This window comes from Protopterus annectens, chromosome 13.part0 (assembly GCF_019279795.1).
Source record: "Protopterus annectens isolate FY-2018-M chromosome 13.part0, PAN1.0, whole genome shotgun sequence".
NCBI lineage: Eukaryota > Metazoa > Chordata > Ceratodontiformes > Protopteridae > Protopterus > Protopterus annectens.
Genome location: NC_056747.1, coordinates 550,110,426 through 550,135,052, shown reverse-complemented (window position 1 = coordinate 550,135,052; position 24,627 = coordinate 550,110,426). Strand labels below are relative to the sequence as shown.

Below are 24,627 nucleotides of genomic sequence, written 5' to 3'. Positions count from 1 at the left end.
ACATCATCTCCTTATTTCTGTCTTAATTTTTCTTTCTTTCTTTAACTTTGCAATAGTCTGTCCGTAGCATCTGTGACCCTAAGTATAAAACAGGAATATCTTACTTGCATTCATTTATACTCCAGACATTAGTCCAGAAAGCAATTTAGAAATACTTTAAGATCCATGTTTAGGCTTCCAGCATAATTACAAGTGTTACATGCAGGATGCCAGCTTATCTTCTATTTTGTTTGTGCGTGCATGCAGGTATATGCATGAGATTATGCGTGTGTGTGTGTGTGTGTGTGTGTGTGTGTGTGTGTATGTGTGTGTGTACATGCACGCACGAGTACATGTGTGCATGCATGTATGTGTGTGTGGTAGAGGGAGCTATGTATGAATGAAAGGTCATTCTTCAGCAAGGGTGTAGCTACGCATACTCCGTGTACTCAAATGATTTTTTTTGTAAGCATGTCTTACATATATTATGGCTTAAAAAGCACAGAAGACTTAGAAGTGTCTAAACCAGTGTTTGTTGTGTAGAGCCAAACAAAACATGCTTACTTGATAGGAAAACTCTTTTAAAATAGTCTTTATATGGTTATAATTGGCAACAATTGCAAATAATGCATTCCTTTCCAAAGTAGTCACAACATAAGGGTTGAGTACAGGGAACAGCATTAGGCTTGAATACAAAATATACATTTCTGGCTACTCTCCTGTTCTTCAGAGAAACTTACAAGGCTGTCTTATGGAAAATGAGATGCTGTCTCAAATTTCAGAGAAAATCTTGCTACAAACAAACTTTTTTTTCAAAATCTAACTAAATTAACATAAAAGAGAAAGGCAGATTGATGGGTTACTAAGGGATGGATTCATAAAGGTTTACATAAACTTAGTGTATCCTTTCTGAGCAAATAGACAGCACATGCATTGTTGTAGGGCTGTTCTTGAATTCAGAAAGTGTACATATAGTGTATACTTTGTGATAACCTCTATGAATCCCCCGTTTGTCTTCTTGAAGTCTGAGAAATCTTCAACTGAAGGTCTATTTCCCTGAAAATCCTTAGCGTATGGTTATTTTGGGTATAGTTTATTTATACTTGGAATGTTATAACTATAGTAATCTGATCTTAACACTGACTTAGTTGTATATAAAATATATAACCTGTTCTGTTTAAGTAGAATGAATTTATGACAACTACATTTATATATGTTTTATATATTTTCTGAAAGAATGACTGACTTAATTAATGGCAAAAGATGTATTTTTAGAATGTTATAGTATCAACTTTAATAATATTTGTTTAACTAAGGGTCATCAGGTTTCATATTTATAATGCTGGAAGAGTAGTATAGCCCTAGTTTTGTCTTAATAAATATGATTAAAAGGGAACAGTAGAAGCCATTAAAGATTAACAGAGCTCCAGTACAATGATCCAGTGGTTCATTTCTGCTCATGTGGAAAAACCTCAAAATCCCAATAACACACACACACAGCTAACACTTGACTTGGGGTGTATTAAGTGATAAATGACATGTTGGTATCCTTTGGAAAAATTCGAAGTATGACAATGGCTTAGGTTTAGAAGCTTATAAATTAGGGCTCATATAATCAGTTTGGATCTCTGATGCAGAAATAACTAGCTAGTTCTGGATAAGGTATAGCAATGATACTTGTGGAAGTGCTATCAGTATTCCCTGCCACTGTATCTAATAAAACCATGGCACCATCACATCAGCAGCCTTTTTTGCATTAAAACAATGTTTAACAATGAGTGAATGTAGTATAAATACATCAATAAACTGAATATCAATAACTGAAATAAATAACTGCTATTTTTGATCAGCCTTCAACCACCACTCCCCCTTAGCTTCTGGAGAATAACTACCCCATCCAAAAAAATCTATTCTCCATTACTGGTCTATTTTAATTAATCAATGTAATCATTGAATCCACTTACTTGTATGTTTGCCTCTCTTTCTCTCAGTACTGCACATAGATTCTGTCTCATAGACTTTAAAAACTAAAAAAAACTATTTCCTGTATAGCTAAGGCAATTTCCTGTTCCACTTTTTAGTTATAGACTTCTTGATAGAATCATCATGTCAATAAGTTGTTGTTCATTTTTAACCCATATTCCAACCATCTTGATCCTTAAATATAATTAAGAAAAAAGCTTTGAAGTCCCACTTAACCTGTCCCCCACAGAGCATCCAAGAGACTTTGCATACCTGTCTTGAATTTGTCCAGATTTGAGCGTGCCCAAAATATATGGCTCTAGATGACTAAAACCCTGTTATGACAATGCAAGCAGCTTTTCAGCATACCCCAAACTACCAGCCAGTTTGTATGGATTACAACACTAGTTGTATAATCATTTTCAGGCAAATATCCTGGATATGTGGGACCTGGTAGCATGTCTTAGGGCTAGAAATGCTATGTTCTGGGAATCCTCTAGTATTTGAACCTATAGCTGCTCTTCTAATTTTCTTTTTAATCACAATCTAAGTTGCTGTTAGGATTTATTGCAATTTGATATATTCAGCCTATCATTTTTTTCAAAGACCCCTTGCTCTGTCTTTTATACTTCTACAAATATAGATAATTCAGTCTCATCTTTTCACTCAAACACTGAACACAAACCAGACTGTATCCAGTAGAAGAATTTTCTCTCCCTTCTTCTCTCACTGGAATGCCCATAAAGTGAAAGTTTTTATGTCAGGCTCTGTCCTTCAGTTCACTAACCTGATTCCTCATTGGTTTGGTCCTTTCTTGGTTTGCAAACACTGACAGTTATGCCTCTTTCATATCTCCTTGAAGCAGTAGGTACTGCTGGAGTACAGAGATAAGACTTTCTCCATTCTGAAATATACCACTTCAATGCATTAGATGAATTTCTATATTTTAGACTGTCCTAGTGATCATCATGGCTGTTTGTGTCAGGCATGGGTTTTCCTTTTCTAAGACGGCCTCTCTTTCCTCCATTCAACTCTGTGTGACCTCCACTCATTAGAGAAGCACTGTTAACAGTATCTCCACCTGGATTGGCTGTCAAGTAAATACAAGGTACTGCATTTTTTACCTTTTGACTGGCATACAAAACTCAAAAAGGCCACAAATTCCATTGGCAACTCAATTTAGAATTCTTTATAATGTTGTAGATAAACTTCTTGCCCAATATTTACTTTAAGCAGTCCCAAGAGAGGAGCAGAGCACTGAAGTAAGTAGACCATACTGAACCCAGCCTCACCAAAGACTGTTTTCAGCAGACTTTTAATCAAATCCATAAATTAATAAAAAATCATTATACTCACACTTTTTGTGAAAAAACAAAAGAAATGAACAAAAAAAAAAACACATAAGCAGCAGAAGGCCCCACACCCCCTCAATACATATCATTAACTTTAGGTCTGACAAAAATTGTAGTAAATACAAATCAGTGAAAGGCGTTCCTTGCACTTTTGGTTAAATGTTTGGAGCTTGGAAATTTTGGTTAGGAAGACAAAAATTAGCGTAGCTTAAAAAAATGATGTCTTCTTAATGTCAGGCATGACTCAATGCATGGTGGGAAGGTAGTGGGTTCAGGTCTAATCATGCTAGCTCTCCTCCTTATTTTTTGACATTATGACACTATAGAGTGAACTATTAAGAAAAAATAAAAGAAAGTATGAGAGATATGCAAATAGTTATTTTAAACAGGTAGTAGCTTTACACCACAAATTCAGTATGATTTTTTTCTCACCTCGTGCTTATTTTGAGTGTTATATTAATACTGTATACTCCTGACTTCCAAGGCCTGTCACGACCTTCAGGCCTTACCAGGCATGCTCTATCACCTTATTGTCCTCTCCAACTGCTATCTGCAATCTCTGCCAGTTTGTGGGTATGCCAGTACAGGCCTTTATCTACGGACTACCCTGATACAGCCCGTTGGAATGAGTCCCTTTGTTTTAAGAAATAGCTGCTTTAAAGGGCTTGTCTAGTTCTTGGAGTCAGTAAAGTCTTTTGCTTTATCTAGTCTAGATCTTGAGGGCTGCAGCAGTAGTGGGGCAGCAGCTAACATTTAAACAGCCAAAGATTATTCCTTTTTCTTCTTATTCTACTGCTTGCCAAGGGAACGGGACGATCACTAGCAACATGAATGAGTTGATATACTCCTACCCGACTGTCTTGTTTAAAACTGGAAGGTAACAGATCTGTGAACTTCATCAGATGCCCATTCATCCTCACTAGTTATGCACATATTTCTACTAACAGAGCAAGTTTAAGATTATAGGTTGTACTGCTGGAGACCTGGGTTTGAATCCCATAGCCCACACCTACTTGCTATTTGTGCTGTGTATGCCCTTAGGCAAGTAACTTAATTATAGCAAAAACCACACACTAGACTCGAGTAAACCAAAAAATAACAACTGTACTCCCAGAAGCCATTTCTGCCGAGATGTCAGAGAGAATAAAGTTTCTTACTTGGAGGTCCTGGCTTTTTGTTTTTTTGTTTTTTTTAAATAACTTAATTATCCCTAATTTATTAATTTTGTTTTACTAATCGTGTTACTGTCACTGAGTCAGATATCCTCGTTCAAGTTAGATTCATGAAGTAAGCTGAAAATAAGCACATAACAGATAAAGTAGACATAATGATATTGTAATGTGCACCTAAAGGCAAGAATATCACAGCAATGTCTGCGGTGACAGTGTCACTATAGTGCCTTACAGGCTGATTATTACGTAGAGTGCAGGCAACAGCTAACTATTCATAATTATTTACAGAGAATATACAACTGTTTAGACTTAACACTTGTAAAAATACATGTGCTAATGTGGTATTATGACAAGTTGAAGTTAAACATAATATCTGATCTGTATTTACAAGATATAGTACAATCACTAAAGTAAAGCAAATAAAATAAAACATTTTTATATAAGAATCAATATTTTTTGTTGTTGGTAAAATAGGTAATTGTTGTGGGGATGCATTTCAAAACGTTCTAATGCTTCACCAATTTAATGCACTGTTCTTTATTTTGTCCGCACTAACGTCCTCAAAGCTCATGTAGGCTGCTGCCTCACTGGTCAGGAACCTAGGGTCTGACTTTTCTCAATATCCCCATTTAGACCTTATAAGAGCATCTAGTTTATATTGTCCAGACCCAGCATAGCTGATGGGCTGAGAGATACCCAGCCTCTCAGATTCTGATGCAAACCTAGGCAAAGATCAGAACATGACAGAAGAACAGGCCTAGCATCACCGCCAAATGCCCCTTTATAAATATTAGGAAGATCCTTTTATCTTTCCTAAGTCTGGTGGGAGATTAATCTGCAGTGACACTAGAACATCCATGTCATCTGTCCCTGACTACCAGGTATGCAACATCACCTGACATCTACAAAGTGGCAGTGTGCCCCCCTCCCAAAAGCAAGAGCTGCAAAAGTATACACTTCTATACCTCAGCTGATCTTCCAGCAACCCAGATCCTTTCCCAAATCAAGGTCACTGGTAATGCACCCATTGAGATGGTCTGCCTCTGTTCCAGTAGGGATGTTCTTTGTGTTTTTGTGTGTTGTGTTAAACAATTTGTGTGAACCCCCTCCTTCAAGCATCCTCTTCACAAAACAGTGACCAGAAAAAATACTTAAAGCTTAATAACAACATTACTGAGCTGTGCTGCCCATATCATTTTATAACAGGATGTATAGGTCAGAACCTTTAATAGGATAAATGATTTCAGGTTTGTCCAAACCCTGACAAAGTACCTTAGGAAGTGAGCAGTATGAAGAAGGAATTCAGCATAGGAAGTGAGCAGTATGAAGAAGGAATTCAGCATAGGAAGTGAGCAGTATGAAGAAGGAATTCAGCATAGGAAGTGAGCAGTATGAAGAAGGAATTCAGCATAGGAAGTGAGCAGTATGAAGAAGGAATTCAGCATAGGAAGTGAGCAGTATGAAGAAGGAATTCAGCATAGGAAGTGAGCAGTATGAAGAAGGAATTCAGCATAGGAAGTGAGCAGTATGAAGAAGGAATTCAGCATTTCTTCTTGCCTGTTGCTATAGTAAATAGACATTTTTTTTTGCTGGAACGGCTTTGGATTATGTCTTGATCGTGAATGAGCAATCTTGTGTCTATTTAGTGCAAAGGTCAACAAGTCCAGTAAACAAACTATTATACACCACTTTTGTGTAACAGTGGTCACCACAGCCATTGCATATAGTGATGTAATCAATGCTATATTCTTTTGATAGTTTTTCTTGCTCTGGATTTTTCACTCATAGCCTTGTGAGCACACAAAACTTAAATGACTTGCTCTGTGATCACTCAGTATGCATGTGGGAACTACGGAGATTTTAACCCTTGTCTCTAGCCTTGCAACATAACACCTTTACTAGCATGACCTCCTCTACAGGTGGTCAAGGTAAAATTCTGGGAGCAGTAGTAGTTCGAAATAAAAGACACTGAGGAACATAAAATTGATTGCTGGTTCTGAGGGAAATGATTGTTGATCCAATTTTTTAAGTGTGCACCGGCAATTATTCACTTCTTTTGGAAGCGTTCTCCCTTTGCATTGTTGTGACCATGGAGTTTGTATATAAAAGTCTGAGGGTGTGGGGGGCTTGCCACACTTGCCATAGTAGAATCACCAGCATGTTGCATGTCTCCATTAAGAAGCCAAGATCAGAATACTTTAAAAGGGATAGTACTTTGTGTTACAAACGAAGTATCCTGTATGGAGATGAGAGAGATGCACAGATGTAAATGATGGAAGTGTTAAAAGTTACTTTCAAAACCTATACAGAAATATATAGTTTTTCATTGCTAGTAGTCTCAGAGAGAGAAATGGCTGAGATGATTTGTTCCCTCATGTTTTTATTTATTTGTTTGTTTATTGATTAATTCAGCTTATGTATTTGGTCACTTAGTCCATCTATTTATCTTTTGTTGACTGGTGAAGTGCATCATGGTAAAGTATTACTTTAGTAATCCTTGGGAGAATTTAACAGACGGGATTAAGGAGGCAATTAAAAATAGGTTAAAAGGCTTTGAACACATTAGACAATACACATTTATTTGTTTATGTTTTTACTGAATGAGTTAATGGTGAAAGCTACAATGAAATCTAAACAAATGGAAGAAAGAAAACATGTATTTTTGGAATTTATAAGGTTAGAAACTTTTGGGAGTGAAAAGTGAATTTATGAGAAGACAGTGAGACTATAAAAATGAACATAAATATGATTTTCTATGGTTACTATGATATATTAAAAGGACAAATATAATAAAATAGATAAGAAAGCATTTGCATGTTTGTGCTACCTATAGCTAGCAAGAAATAGTGAGATATTATATAATAAAAAGTGGGATGAGCATGGAATTAAAAATGAGATTGAAAATAAGGGATAACATGAAGACCAATTATTTTGTTTTATATTTTTATTGTAAATGTATACATTTATTACAATTATTTTGTGATATTTTAATTAATGAATTCATTTATTGATAAAAATATTTTAAGTGAAATATAATAGAATTTCTTTTTGTATTTTTGATGTAATCAAATCCCCTACTCTTTCTGATGTGCCATGAGATCTTTTAGATCCACTTGAGCTACCACCAACTCAGGCAGATGTGCCTTGCATTTTTTTTTTTTTTTTTTTAATTATCTCAGCAGAAAGTCGACTTCAGATAAGGAGAGGAAAGGATTCTAGTCTTATTCTTTCTCCTCTCACTGCCCATCTTCCTCACCTCCTTTCCTTCACCCCTTCACCTCCTTCCTTCTATCCTAACATGATCTCTGTATATCTCCATACCCCTTTCACTTCTATCTCTCCTTACTTGTTACAAAATCAGTCTCTCTCTCTTATGAACCCCCCACCTGCCCTTACTCAAACGGTTCCATTTCTTAGTAACGTATTTAACTTAACCCACCATTTTCATGCACAAACTCAAACTCCTCATCGTCAACCCCCTTCCACACAAAACTAAGTTCAAACACCTTACTAGCAAATTTAAACTCCGGTCACAATATATTTTCTCCAAAAATATTAGTGGAGACATACATCCTAACCTTGGCCCCAATGCCTTCCCCCATCTTGACTCCAACTCTTTGCCCCCCCCCCCCCCAAATAACTCTAGTTCAGGACCATCCACCAGGAGTCTTACTGTCTTATCTATGAATATTCATAGTCTCCTTATCAAAATCTCAGAATTTCATGCTTGGATTGGCCACCGCCTACCAGACATAGTAGTACTTATAGAACTTGGCTCAAACCACATATCACAGACACTGAAATTCTTCCACCAGCTTACAACATTATCCACACACAGACTACACAAAAAGCTGGCTGCATAGCTATACTTTACTCCAACCATCTCAACATCACAATAGACTACACAAAAAAGTTGGCGGCATAGCTATGCTTTACTCCGACCATTTCAACATCACACCACTAGCTATATCCCTCCCTAACTTTCTCCCTGTATAACTAACACTAGTCAACTGCAAACTAAACAACTACAAATCACTTTGCATCACTGGTATCTATATTCCCCCTGGGAATAATATCCCTACTATAGAAAATATACTCTCCTTCATCTCCAACAGTATCTCCAATGAAACTATCATCTTAGGCGATGTCAGTATCGGCTGGCAAACCCTGACCACTGACTACCCTATATCCAGCCTAAATCTCCATGACTTCACTCAGCTAATTTTCACCTGCACCTGCTACAATAAATCCTCCAACACACATACTATCCTTGATTGAATCCTTGTTTTTAATCCCAGTTTCTATTACAACCCTAAAACACTCCCAGACACCATCAGTGACCACGTCTCTGCCTCTGTACAAAGACTTTCCTTAAATCCCATCAGACAACACAAATACATAGAATGCCACAGTCTCTCCAAGTTCAACACAGAAGAGTTCAATAATATACTTAGCTCTATAAAATGGTCCTTCCTCTGAAGCCAACCACTAGCAGGTGCAGTTCTGAGCTTTAACCACATTTGCCTGGACACTCTTAACTCCCTTGCTACTCTCAAGAAAAAGAAGGTTAAAGCTCGCCATGCACCATGGCTCTCCCATTCTACCTGAACCCTTATGCACAACAGGGGCACAGCTTGGAAAATCTGGCTTAATTCCAAATCCCCCAATCACCTTCAAATCTACAAACTACTTAGTAACTATACAAAAAAACAAGTCAACATAGATAAAAAGAACTATTATCTGCAACCACAAACACTCCATCGAAACAACCCAAAAAATTCTGGAACACCATAAATAAAATTCTGAACCCCGGGTCTCCAGGAATACTAAACCCATACCCAAATCACTCTCCCTCTGAAACTGCCACTCATTTCAACTCCCACATCATTGATTCCATTAACAAATTAGTGCAAAACATCTCCAACCATTACCCCACACCACCAGCCTCACTCCTTGACAACATACCCACTTTATCTCTTAAACCAGTCCCTACTGCCTACATAAAATCTCTCCTTACCAAACTTAAACCGTGCTCTTCCTCAGTGGATAATCACACTCCAGAATTCTTCAAACTTGCTGCTAACTCAATTGCCTTTCTTATTTCCATCATAATTAAAAGATCTGTTCAAGAATCACTAGTCCCTTCTAAATGGAAACAATTTTACATTGTTCCATGTCACAAAGGTGGACAATTTACAGAGCTCATTAACTTTAAGCCCACTGCTATTCTGTCCCCTCTCTCGAAAATTCTCAAAAAATCCATTCGCAAACAACTTCTAGAACATCTTCTTCTTTTGGCTTTTTCCCAGTTAGGGGTCACCACAGCAGATCACCTGCCCACTCATGATTGGCAGTGGAGTTTTACAGTGTCGAGTTGCCAGCCTGGCACCCAACCTTCCACGGAAGGCACACACATGCACGCACTCAAGTCTAGGGCCAATTTAGAGTATCCAATTCACCTACAGCATGTCTTTGGGATGTGGGAGGAAACCGGAGCACCTGGAGAAGACCCACGTGACCACAGGGAGGACATGCAGACTCTGCACAGAAGGCACCCCGGCTGAGAATTGAACTGGAGAGCCTCTTACTGTGAGGCGGCAACACTAACCGCTGCACCACCGCGGCCGCCCATAACCTCTAGAACATCTGCTAAACAGAAATCTACTCATATCAACCCAACATGGCTTCCACCCTAACCACAGCACAACTGCCTCTCTACTTTCCTTCACACATACCATCATTAAAGCTAGGGAAAAAATAACCTTGTGTCCACCCTTTTTCTGGATATCTCCAAAGCCTTCGACACCATCTCTCACCCCTTACTTCATAAACCGTTGGCTCTTGCCTTCTCTAACTCTACTCTCAACTGGTTCTCCAACTATCTTTCTAACCACCAACAGTCTGTTAAGTAGCTTTCCTCCTTCTCCAACTTCCTCACTATTAACACTGGTGTACCTCAAGGCTCCATTCATGGGCCACCCCTATTCAAATCATCACCAACTGTCTTCATACATCCTGCCTTCCCTCTTCCCTTGTTCAAAATGCTGACAACTCCACCATTATCTGCTCCGGTGATAATCTCCAACGCCTGCAAACACTTACGCAAAAATCTTTCAACTCAGTAGAAAGCTGGCTTAACAAAAAACAATTTATTCTCAACCCCCTCCCCCCAAAAAAAAAGCAAAATGCTTCTATTCCTCTCAAAGTCTCCTATCTCACCAAAAATCATCCTTTACATTACTTCTCTTGACAACACCCCAATAGAAGTAATGACACACACCAAACTCTTGGGCATTATTATCGATGATCAACTAAAATTTGTCTTACATGTCCAAAAGTGCATCAAAAAAGCTCACCAAAAATTGGGGAAGTGTTACAGAACAAAACAATTCCTCACCAATGACACTAAACTGAGTCTATGTTCACACATCAAACAAAAACTTCATCAAACAACTATTCCTCAAACAGTAATCCCAGAACATTGAAAGGTAATAGTTGGCCAACAATAAGGAAGTAACCCACAAAGGTATACCAACTCTGAGAGTGCACTACAGTGGGGAAAAGGGCAAATTTAAAAAAAGTTTGTTTAATTTACCTTGTACAGTGCAGTACTTCTTTGTTGTTGGCCAACTATTACCTTTCGATGATTTTTTTACAATGATTTCACTCTTCGATGAAAGTGAAGTTTTTGGATTAATGTTCGAGGAATAGCTAGCTGTTCAATGAAGTTTTTGTTCAATGTGTGAACACAGAACCCACTAAACTTGCCCTTGCTAATGCTTATCTCTCCCCACCTTACTTTATGCCTCTCCTATCCTAAACAATCTACAATCCACCCTTAAAATAAAGCTAGAGCTCTACTACAACAAAATTGCTAGATTTGCTGCTAACCAATCTTATAATTCACACTACTGTATATTTCTACAAATCCTCAACTGGCTTGAGCTACTTCACCATCTCCTCTTCTCCTAACTTCTCCTCAGTCACTTCATAATAAATAAACCTACTTCCTGTCCTTCCATTCCTCCACTCCTCACTTTCTGTGCACCCAACCACTCATTTCATACCTCTGACCAACTTCTGTTAGAAATCTACAAGCCTAAAAAATCCCTAGGTCATTCTGTATACAGGTATACTGTTGCTGTAGCCTGAAACAAAATACCTCTAACCATCTGATCTATCCTAAATAGTCTTGGCATCAAGAAAGCTTTTATTTATAAGAAAAACTCCTTAACTCCTGGTTTTCCCACTGTCTTAGTACCTCCTAACCTCCCACCCACCTACCTCACTTCTCTATCTCCTTCTCTAATTTCCACTCCCTGCCCCCTTCTACCCCCCACCCACTATCTCACTTCTGCTGTGCTACACACTTCCCCATACTAACTCCTAATCTTCCACTATCTCCCTTCCCATTCCCCAACAAGTCTTTCTCTCACTTTCATGTCCTTCCACTCTCCCCCTTTATTCACACCCTTCTTCTCCTTTTCCACTACCTACATCCTTTTTTTCTTCTCCTCAACTCCTCTCATCTACTTGTACAACAACGCTGCAGATAGTTCTGCTATCCCTTGAAATCTTTTTTGCTGCAACTTATTACTAAACCTCACAATTCTCCCTGGTAACTTTCCCTGTCTTCTTATTTCACTACTAAATCTTGCATTTGTACTCCCACCAAGTTTTTAACATCAATATGTCTAATCTGTCATTGCTTGTTAATTATGGAAAATTTTAAACATTATCGTCATTATTTTTATATTTTATATTTTTATTTTTTATTGTTTATTATTATTCTTGTTTTGCTGGAGCTTTTCTCCCCGGGCCTTTGCTGAAAAAGATCTCATGCCCAGTTGGACCTGTCCTGGTTAACAAGTGTCAAAATAAATAAATAAATAAAGACTGCTTGGCATCTGAATGGAAATGGACAGTAGACGAGTGTTATCCTGCCTGTCGTACTACATGTGGTGACTGCAAGACTGCTCAATGCATTTTAACACTAAGGTCGAGTCAACTCCCACTCTCCTGCTGGTTCAAATCTCTGTGAATATGTGCCTTTAGGAAAAGACCTTCAGGATCAGTTCTCAGAGCAATACATTTTATCTACTACATTTGTGCAGATCCTACTGCTAAGATGGCTAAATAACTACTTGAGGTGGAAGAATATTGAGTTAAAGTATAACATACGGGGCAAAATACATACATGTGTGTGTTTGTGTGAACATATGTAAAGAAACACAGGTTCAGTATGCTACATTTAAAAGTCTAGAAGAACCCTGTGTGCAACATGTTATAAAATACTACATGACAGCAAGAACTAATATGATTAAAATATGGTCAGGTTAAAGGGGCTCCACGGGAACAACTGCGACCGGAATCAGTGCTGTATGGACAATTTGCAGCAAGGCTTACCAGTTGGTAATTGTCACTGGAAAGGAGGTCAGGGCATAAAAAGAAAAAACATAATCTTGCATTACCCACTTCACAGAAGAAGACCACTGGTATAACTCAGGAGGCAAATCAGTATGCCATGCTACAGCCAGTATATCACGCTTATGCTACTCATGTATGCCGCATCTGACACAACTGTCAACTTTACATACCAGTTCTGGGTGTCCAGAGATACTGTGCATATCATAAAATATCACAAGATGAGTATGTGCAAGACCCAGCCCCATGGCAGAGAGGAATGAAGCTCTGGCTTAAGACCAGAAAATAAATGTTTGAATACCAGCACAGGGGTCTTTGGGGTTGGGTACCATAGGAACAGCTTGCGTGATCAGAGCCAGCTCATCAATCCTTATAATGGGCCGTAATACTGATGGCACCTAACAGCAACTAGAAGTATTGCCTAACTGGTCTTGCACTGTCAATGTACAGCTCTACTCTGTGAAGCCAGGGGAAAGGGGAAATGTATATGGGAGCATGTATGCACCCTCCTGCTGACCAGGTAGCAAGTGTGAGTTAGCAAGCCACCTGTGGGAGGGATGGGTAGACTGCTGTTTGGGACTTGAAGCTATCTTGCTCCATACCTCTCAACTGTCCCTGACTTTTTAGAATCCCGCTGATTTTGACCCATCCCTCATAAATTTGCTATTTTTCCAGTAAATCACTGAGGATTACAGTCACTTAGTAATGCCAGGTATTAGAATTCCACACTTCTTATTGTTCAGAAAATGCCTGTTGCTGTAAAACATGTTGTTCTAAATTGTTTCTGATTTTGAGCCTTTATTCCACCATTATTTTTGACTTTGAACCTGATTCTTGAACAAAGAAGGTGAGCTGTACACTTCCTACCACCTGACTCTCACCAGAGGGAGAGTGATTGGACTATTAGGCTACCCGTGCAGAAGCAAATAGCCACAGGGCTGTTGTTTAGCCCAGGGATGTCTGGGCATTATCAACAATGGAACAAATCTGTTAATTGGGTGTAGGCACAGGAGCCATTGGGTAGGGTCTGGAGAGATGGGATAGGGAGAAAAAAATAAATACATGCAATACAAAACTACATTTTCTCTGGACTACAGCACACCTGCCCAGAACACATGTAGCAGTAACACAGTAGAACATTGGAGGTGCATACTGAGGCCCAGAATGCAGTGCTGTAAATGTAGCCATCCTGATGCAGTCATTCTCACAGTGTAAATGTCCTAATGATTGAAGCACTCCTGACACTAGTGGAACTGTGTAAGATGATATGATTCCTCAGTCAGGACATGCTTCACAATGGTACAGTCACTGCAATACATGTAACATGGTGCATCATGGCAGTATGAAGGTACTACCCAAATCTGCAGTACATCTTAGCTGATTTATAAATGGCTGAGAGGTGGCTTATCTTGCAGGTTGCATGCAGTGATTTGTCTCAAACATTATTATGTAAACTTATTGACATGGTAACTGCTACCATGTAGCAAAATTAATATTTTCAGGTATGTAACATAATCACATACATTAATAATTCGGATAAGAATGTTGCTATGTAAAAAAAAACAGTAGGCAGCAACTGAAGAACTGGTTTATGACAGTTTTTTTTTATATTAATTCATAATTTTAGAATAATTAGTTTGGAATCTCAAAGCAAAGCAGATGTAATAATGAGTGTTTTATTAAAAAAGGTAACCGCTTGAGGAGACTATAGATTATTATTAGTATATAGGAGACCAAAAATGAATACACTCAAACATCAAACTTTTCTAACTACATTAGAAAGTTATATGGATGATTTACCAGCAATAATTCTTGTTGATTTTCCAGATATCAACAAGAAGACGTATCAAACATATTCACTCATGGAATTTTATTTCTTAGATATGCTACATTAGTTTAAGTTTAAACAAAAAGTGAATTTACCAACTAGGGTCCAAATAAACTGGATTTAATATTAGAAAATATAAAATGTTTAATAATAAGTCTAAAAATACTTCACCCCATTGGAACATCTGACCATGAAAGTATCTTATTTGATATACAATATTTTTAATTTGTTCATTAGGACTATGTATTAAAGTGTGACTTAACATTGTTAGATCAGCAGGCTTTACAGAGGGAACTTACAAGAAGTGAAATAAACTTGGGTAATAAATGGAATGTGCTTGGCTACATCTCAAAAATATTTATTTGTATTTTGGAAAAACAAGAGCTAGACTGAAAAAAGCAGGGTATATTGTTAAACCTTGGTGAACTAGGCAAATTCAAAGATTAATAAGGAAGAAAATATGCCTTCATGCTCAGTATAGAAGACAAACTAAAAACAATAAAACGTGTCTTAATGGGATTACTAAGAAGCCAAAAACATTTTTAAAATATAGGAGAAGAGGATGTACAAAAACAATTTGAGTAAAAGTATGATAATAAGAAACAAATATGTAAACAATAAGAAGCAAAAATATTAAAATAAAGAAAAATAATAAAAAAAACTGGGGTCCTCATTTGCAAGAAGAATGAGTAATAACTGAAAGAAAGGTATGATTATTTTTCAGAAATTAGTATGATTCACATACTATATAATATAAACAGAATATGTATATGTGAAATTCATAATTGTCCTCTTATAACTGAAAATGAAGTGGTTACATCTTTGAAACAAAAAGTAAAGAAAAATGGCTTGATGGGACTTGATAACCTGTTTGGGATACTACTCAGTTCGATTTCTGACATTATCCTCTTTCTATTAACTGGACATATAATTGTTTGTTGCAACAAGAATTAGTACTTGATAACTGAAAGAAAATCCTATGTAATGCCCATATTTTAAAAAGGGAATAAATCCAATAAGGTGACTTACCATCTGATAAATATGGAAATGCTTCAAGAGGTATACTAAGTAAACTTATTAAGGATAGTAATTATAGGCGGTACTGTTTTTATTAAATGTAAAGCTATCTTAACTGGTCAAATATAGTTTTATAACAGAATATCCATTCTCAAAGATCATTGACAGCTTGTGCTGTAACTTACCTGGATGATTCTAAAGCATTTGATTGTCCAAGACGTGAATATATAGTACAATACTTATACAGATTTGGGGCATATTTTTATGTAATTAAATGGATGAGTCCCTCAAGGAATCTGTATTCAGACTCATATTATTTAATGTGGTATTCTTCAAAATACCCAATTCATCAAACATTTGGTTAACAAATTATGCCAACAATTGTAAAATAGGAGATTAAATTCTGTACATCTAGTATATTATTTATTTAAACAAATACTTGACCAAAATAAATTACTGGACTACTAAAGCTGGATTGCAATGTAATTAAAAGAAATGCAAAGTGGTTGCATTTGGTAAAGTCAAGTAGGGTAAGATCAAGATGGGGCCTGAAGTACTATGCTTAGTTGACTATTTAAAAATATTTTAGCAATATCGTTTGTACAGTGGGAATTTTATGCATCATGTTCAAGACATTAAAACTAGGGCACTGGTATAATCTAGTTTAATATTAAACATCTTGGAAACAAGAGACCCTAAGGCATTAAAAAGTACATTTGATATTTAATAGACTTAATAGGTATAGTCTAGTAATAGACAATTTCAAATGTAGGAAGTTTGGAAATTGTACAAAGAAGTTTCACTAAGAGAATAAAAAAAATTAAATATCTGATGTACTTTAACAGGTTGAAATTTGTTGGCCTACATAGTATATTATATAGATTGGTTAGAGGAAAATTGTGTCTGGCATTTAAGGCATTGCCTAATGAATATTTAAGGAATGTAATGGAACTGACTGGTTAAGACATATCTAGGAATAAGAGGAAAGGGCCCAAGTTATAGAATGAATAATAGCAGGACAATAACAAAGGATAGGTATGTGACCCAAATGATGCCTAGCTTATGGAAAAAAAATCCAGTTGTTAAACACTCTAGCTCATTCAGCATTTTCAAAAAAAGATTGGATGAACATATGAGGGACAATGAATACATATCTGATCTATCGGAGACTTTAGTTTTGAAGGTACATGAAGAATGAACAGTTAGCTAGAGTATGAAACTACACTGTTCTACCACAGTGGGGCAGTGTGCACAGATTCAGCCAAATTTATTAACCTGTAGCTCCACACTATCCTACACTCAGTGCACTGTGCCACATGAACTCTCTCAGGCAGACTAGGTATACATACAGCAAAAGGAATAATGGCATACTGATGTGGACACTTTATTACATGACTGTTGAGTTAGGCTCGTTTAAACATCAACTGTGAATGTAATAGACATTTAATATGGCTAAAGTATTTCCCTCAAGCCATTATGTTGTTTCCACATTAACAGTATGTTGTAATTGGGCTGCACTATTGTTTGCAGATGTTTTGCAATGCATGTTTGCCAATATCTGTGTAGTTTGCCTTCTACACTTTGCCATCATGGAGATTTTTGTGTAATGGTGAAGGACTGGCACTTGTTTTCTGTGAGTGCCTCAGAATAAGTTCACATTCCACTGCATGAAATATTAGAAGACAAAGCCACAGAGGAAAAATAATGTGGGACAATCTGTTGTTACATTATGGACACTACCACATTTGGCTTTCTATATATTAATAGGCTGGGCCATCTTAAGAACAACCAGCATCAACCACATATGTTAATGTACTTAAAACAGTAGGATTTCTTTGTCTTAGGTTTGCTTTCATGGTTTGTGACTCTTCCTGTAAATAGTAACAAACCATTCAGCTTTCTGTTTAGCTAAGCAAACTGTAGCTTGATGCTAACTGTTTTATTAATTTATTTTAACACAACAGCCCAATAATATGTTGTTTTTCCCAGTACATAGCTGACAATGTTGGACCATGAATGCACAATGGATTCAGTGCTATTTCTATATAATTTAAACAGGTCACACCTTTTGTTTACCAACAACTAAGGCCACATGTGCAGATATTCTAGATATGGTGCAATGCAATATTTTTATTACCACAAATGCTAGTATAAACTGCCCTGTTGTAATCAGTGTGTACTAAAACTTATCTTAGACACACACACACACACACACACACACACACACACACACACACACACACACACACACACACACACAGTGCATTTTCTTTTATTAATGCAGGGACTTGTAATAATTTGGATAAAAGGTAATATATTCAGTTTTAAGACAAAATACATATAAAACATTGGTGTAAAACAGCAGAACCAGATATTGAATGTGAACTTTAGTGTAATGTGATCAGAACATTGTTGAGAAAAAATACTTACATGTAACTAGTGTCATCAGGTGGTTGAACTATAAATATAAAAAATAAATATTACTAAAGTATTTTATAATATTAAATTAAAATATTAAATTATTTACTTGAATATGCAAGAGAAACATAAACAACTTACACATCTGATTTTTATATATTGGTGCATCATCGGTGTCATCTGAAAGTAATTAAGAATACTTTAATACATAAAAAAATGAACTGTGTATTACCTGAAGAGTTTCACAAGGCTGCCTCTTTATGCTGGGGGATCGATATTGAGCAAAGCCAGGTCATGTTAATACAAATAACTATATACATTAATTAAAGGCTGCTTGGCTCATCTATGTTTCTGCATTAGCAACAGACATCCTTTCTACTGGCACTGAATGCGCTTTGTGTCTGTCACATGCATTCCTAAATTTCTTCACTCTATTGAAACTGATACCACACTACAAAAACTGTTTTATATCTTCAAGACATGAAAATTAAGTGGCTGTAATGTGAGAGACGTAAATGCTGTGCACTATTAGCATAGATGTGAAACCGTATCCATCACCAAACAATATAAAATAAGTCTTCATTGAAATACCAACTTAAGAAACAAAGCATCTCCACTGAATGCATTGCTACTAGCAGAACAGTTTTGTGCTGAATCAATAAGGAGATAGTTTATGGGGATATTAATCAGGGCATTATTTATGTAGCACACAACACATACACTTAAATAAATAAACAGTTGTTTTAAAGAGACATTAATCAGGGTATTATTCATGTAATCCACAACACATACACATAAATAAATGCATACATACATAATTAAGCATTATAACATTAATATGTTATCCAGTGCTGGGTGACATCATCTAGGTGGGCATGCAGTAGTGCTGTGAGTTAATGCTACCCACCTATACAGGGACACATCTCTTTATAATATGTTCTACAGTGACCATTTTTTCTTGCTATATTTAACACACACTTTACTGTATGCATTCATTCAGTTTTTTATTAAAGGTCAGCTCAGATCAGCTCCTCTGGCATTCAGACTAAATCTCTGAGTATGACCAAGATGACCTGAGGTTGATTAGTGTATTGGGTGCCTATTGGGTGGAAGGATGACAAACGATGAAGCACTACCAACTATTTTCCAGGTGAGAAAGTGTGGTTATATGCAGGGGGAATGGCTGCTTCACTAGCCCTGTTGGTGATATCACAGCCAGGATAATAGCTTCATGCTGTGGTAGGTGGGTAGTTATAAAGAGATGTGTCCCCATATAGGTGGGTAGAGTTAACTCACAGCACAGCTGCATGCCCGCCGAGGTGATGTCACACAGCACATCACTGGCAGGTAGGGCCTTAAAATTAAAAACTCTGCAAGCCACAGTATGACAGATGTATACCTGTCCCTGTCCCTGACACTCATGGTACATGGTGGCTAGCATCCCTCAGAACTTTCACATGGAGGCTAGGACCCCTATATGTAAGGCTGTCCTGGCAGAACTTCAGCAGATTGACACATTTGTTTGATCGGTAATGGATGGGTTTGAAATCCACAAGGGCCAAGTATTCATTTTACAGTACATTGTCTTTTAGCGCTTTCATGACCCCAGTTTCTTAGTTATGGGTTTCCTTTGACACTGCATTATAATTTTTGCTTGACATGATGTCTCATTTTCTTAGAGGGCTACATAGACATGTGTTGGAGGTGCATTATTTTCTAAGGCAAGATGGCAAGTACAACACGTGGTATATACCCATATATGTTGCGTAGCTGTTGGAGCAACCGAGTAGTATCACAAGTTATTTATACATTTACATTTATTTACTTATGTTTGGTAGCTGCCCTTGTGAATTCTACCTAGGTTTACCATTTGCTTCTGTTATCCCATATTCGTTGTCAGCACACTGAAGCTTTATTATAGAATATCCATCTTAGATTAGAACAGCTCTCTCCTTTCAAAGCAAGTCAACTCGGTTGGAGAGAAGTACCTGAAAGTAGATTCCTCCAGTAAGGAGAAGATGTTTAGGTAAATCAGGAGGTCACAGATTGGTTCTCATTATTCCTCTAAAGCCACTGTTTGCCCCTCATGCTTCCTGAGAAGTGGAGAAGCATGTCAACATTCTGTAGGCATCCTACCTCAGGCAAGTATGTCATCTGCCACAAATCTCACATAGTTGTCCCTGCCAAGGTCACCACAACCTTTGCCAGTGATCCCTATTTACCACTCAAGGTAGGGGAGGCCGTTCATCACATATTTAATCCTCCTCTTGCTGACTCCCCATTTGGTTGCCCACCTTCACTGATGAACCTCTATCACTGACGGTACTGTTGGAAGCCAGCCACCGTCTGCACCAGTGGAATGCCTATACTAATATATCTAGACAGTGTAATGATAAATGCAACATGGATTTACTTGTCTCTAATTATCATGTGATGTTTTCTGAAAGCACTGTCCCAAGTCACAGTTAGAAGAGATAAAAAATGATTAATTCACTTAGTCACAAAATAAATACATTAATAAATAGGTAAACAGTTGCACAGGCTATTACCTTCTTTGGTGTTCTGTGACCAACCTTCAGGAAGTGAAAACTATTGATCAGTCTCTCTGCGAAAGCCTGGGCAGATTTTTATAGCACACATGCATTATCTTCTGGTCATTAAAACTATTAAAAAACATATTTACTTTAAAAACTCTGTATTCTGGCTGGGAAGCAACACACATAAACATACTGCCTCCATTAACACTCGTACCTCATAACACCCCCCTTTTCTTCAGCTAATCCTTTCAATCATTGCCTAAGACTACAGTAAATCAATAATCTGGGTCTCTTTAAAGTATTATGAAACTTTATTTGTTTTGCTTGCACTTGACCTGCATTACAAAAAGATAATTTGAGTCATGCTGTGATTAATACTTTATGGACAGAATCTTGCAAACTTACATTAGTTTACAATGTATTGTTTAGAACTTTTCTCCCTGGGCCTTCAGACTGTTTAGCAAAATAAATAAACATTAAAATGCAGATAAGGCCTTTGAATAAAAACAATTGTAAAATGTTTTTGTCAAATAATGCACTAACCTGTATTTCTTGTGTCTTCTGTATCACTAAAAACAAGATTTGCAACATAGTGAAAATGCATCCGTTACACAAAAATCTATCAGAATTACTTTAGTTACATCAAAACTTGATTATTTTGACTTCTGGACAATTATTTTAATTATTCATTCTCATTAGATTAAGTGTTACAAAATGTGTAGAGTATATTTTGCCAAGTCGTGACTTCACAACATACTGCTATGACATCTCAGTCTCTCTTGATAATGACTACCTTGACGCACTAAACAAAAGTACCATGACTTCATCTGGGAAGAAACGAGTGGTTTTGAAAAAGATTTTCCAGGCTGACACAAAGATACATTAAATGACATGACGCATAACTCTAAAACTATGAAAATAATATACTGTCTATAAAACTGCAACAGATGAATGAACCTATTCATGAAAGCACAACAAACATAATGCACATAATCATGGGTAAAAAGTAGAGTTCCATTAAATCATCTGGACTAGTTTAAGTTTAAACATAACTGCATGGTAACAATGGTCTCTTACTGCTAACACAAAAACGTTCAATGAAAAGTAGAATTTCTGTTTTAATATAATTTAATGTATTCATCTGTATAACAGCATCCATTTCAGATGGCTCAAAGCTTTCCCTTGAAGCATGATTTCAGACCCAACCACTGGACGTACAACCACTGCCCTTCAAAGGTTCATAGATATAATAAATTACAGTAGAAATTCAGGTCTTCTTACATCAGCCCTATTTCTGGATCTATCGAAGGTATTCTACACTGTTAGTTATCAAATTCTCCTAATTAATTTTGTTTCTGGTGGACTATCACCCTCCTCACTTAATTGGTTTCTTAGTTACCTCACTAATGGGTCCCAAGCTGTGAAATGACTTGACAATTTCTCCTCTTTCCTTCCTATATCCATTGGAGACCCACAAGGCTTCATCCTAGGACCACTACTGTTTAACTTATTAATCAATAACCTAAACACAGCAGCCCAAGAGGCCACCATAGTTGCTGTTGTTGTTGTTTGTCTTTTTGGCTTTTCCCGGTTAGGGGTTGCCACAGCGGAACTCCAGTCCGCTAATGATTGGCAGTCGATTTTTATGGTGCCGAGTTGCCAGCCCGATGCCCAACATTCAGCAAAGGCACGCCCATTCACGTATGTCTTTTGGAGGCCACTCGACCGTGGGGAGGACATGCAGACTCCACACAGAAGGCACTCCAGCCGAGAATCGAACAGGAGAACCTCTTGCTGTGAGGCAACAATGCTACCACTGTACCACCACGGCTTGTAAGAGGCCACCATAGTACTATGGCATTTTTCTACTGTTTACTTTTATTTTACAAAGCTCTGGCATCATCTATTTATAGTATTTGCTATATAAGTAACTGCTCTTCTCTAAGGCAAAAATTATGTTTTTTTCCGGGCCCCGTGGCACAGGGGGATAAAGCCCTAAATGTGCCCAGATGACCAGTGTTTAATTAGCTGAACAGGTACTACTGGTGCTGGACTGAAGATGATGATGGGAGTGTGCAGTCTATGCCAGCTTGCTCATCCTGGCAGAGGTAGGCAGCTCAGGATCACAGCATTGTGACCTCTGCAGGAAGGAACCTAGTATCCCCATGCTGCATAGTAGTTAGACGCTTAACTGAGAAGTTGCATATGTGCTGTGGCTCACATGCACTTCATAAAAATAGCAAGCTTTGAAGGGGCGGTGCTAGGGCAGTTCAAATGATCAGCTGACTGGCCAGCTCCCTAATACTTGACTCTTGTCTCCAGCAGGAAACAACAGGCCAAAGGGCTCGGCTCTTGTCCTTATGGAGGAATGGCTGGGACAATTTGGTGCAGGAATGGTGAATGACTGTTTAGATCTTGCAGATCCCATAAAAAGATGTTTCTTGTAATAAAGAAGGACAATAATGAACAAATATGTTATGTTGCACCTTTACTCTGAAGTTAACCAGAATTAACTTCACGAACTTACAATAATGCCTTTGGTATTGACATGTACATTTAGTGATGCAATTATTGCTGTTTGTGGGTTTGTTCTATGCTTTATCTGTTCTCCATTAGTTGTCCATCTTCTGTCCTTTACCTTCCCATTAACAATAAGACTAAAGCAACTCATTATAAAGGATACATTTTCTACAGTCATTATAAAGGATAGTTCAACATCTAATACTTTAATCTATTACTTATAAAATATTTTTAGACACATCATAAGTGTGACAGCTTTTTACTTAATTTCTTTTATTGCCTAATTTAGTTCAGGATGTAAAAATCTTTCTTTCCATGATACCACAAATTGTAATTATTGCCTTCATAAACTGCCTCTATTTCTCCTTCTTCTTCTTTCAGCTGTTCCCGTTAGGGGTCGCTACAGCGGATCATCTGTTTTCATTTCTTCCTGTCCTCTGCATCTTGCTTTCTCACACAAACCACCTGCATATCCATTCTCACCACATCCATAAACCTTATCTTAGGCTTTCTTTTTTTCCTCTTACCTGGCAGCTCCATCCTTAGCATCCTAAACTGCCCCTACTATATAGTTAGATTATAATATATTTCCTCTGACTATTATTGTTGTAGACCCAAATATACCATTCATACCCTTACAATAATAAATAAATCCTGTATGTAAAAGAAGTGCAGATGCATTCACTTCTCAAGGCAGTATTTTATCTGATATGGTAACATCAATAAGTACATAATTATATTCCCAGTGGATGCATAAGGTATTAAACCTAACAAATAATCATGAACTTTTAATTGCCCCTTTCACTTCTCAATTTCTAGACCATATAAAGTATATGTAATGCCCATAACTATCACAAAACTGCTTTACATATATTTCCACCATTTATATATCTTCATGATACTCTAAAACTGCTCTTTACGTTTAATTATACAAACATTTATTTTTCTAACTCCTTACTTCACCTAACAATAAGTAGCCTTAGAACAGATACTCCCTGAGATCCAGTAATGCCTACAACTAAGTGTACACCATCTGGCATAACTCACACCTTCTTCCTCCTTTTTAGTTTTCCTACGGATTTTCTTGCAGCCTTAAATACTGAGCGGGATTCATAAAGGTTATCACAAAGTATAGACTTCTCGTACACTTAGTCTAATTTTTCTGAGTGACTAGAAAGTGCAAAAACTGTGGTAGGGATGTTCTTGAATACAGATTGTGTACACTTAGTTTAGGCATTAATGATTAAGGGAAATATTTCAAATTAAGGCCAAATTGGTATTGAAGGTGCCTGTTACTCAAAATAAGCAATTACAGGATCATGACCATCTAGAAAATGTTATTAAGGAAAGCTGGAAAGGGAAGCTAATTATTTAAAATGCTTTCATCTTAGGACCATACATCCCCGGTGATATTCATA

General features: G+C 37.2%; 1 protein-coding gene across 1 annotated transcript in view; it reads right to left on the bottom strand.

Annotated features, from left to right (window-relative positions):
• The window catches only part of LAT2 (linker for activation of T cells family member 2), a 412,539-nt gene that overhangs the window by 116,623 nt on the left and 271,289 nt on the right, over positions 1–24,627 (bottom strand). The window contains exons 8-10 of the mRNA XM_044054201.1: positions 21,233–21,258; positions 18,294–18,332; positions 18,165–18,192 (exon numbers count right to left, since the gene is read on the bottom strand). Of these exons, the coding sequence (XP_043910136.1) occupies positions 18,165–18,192; positions 18,294–18,332; positions 21,233–21,258 (93 nt within the window). The remainder of the gene's footprint in view (positions 1–18,164; positions 18,193–18,293; positions 18,333–21,232; positions 21,259–24,627) is intronic.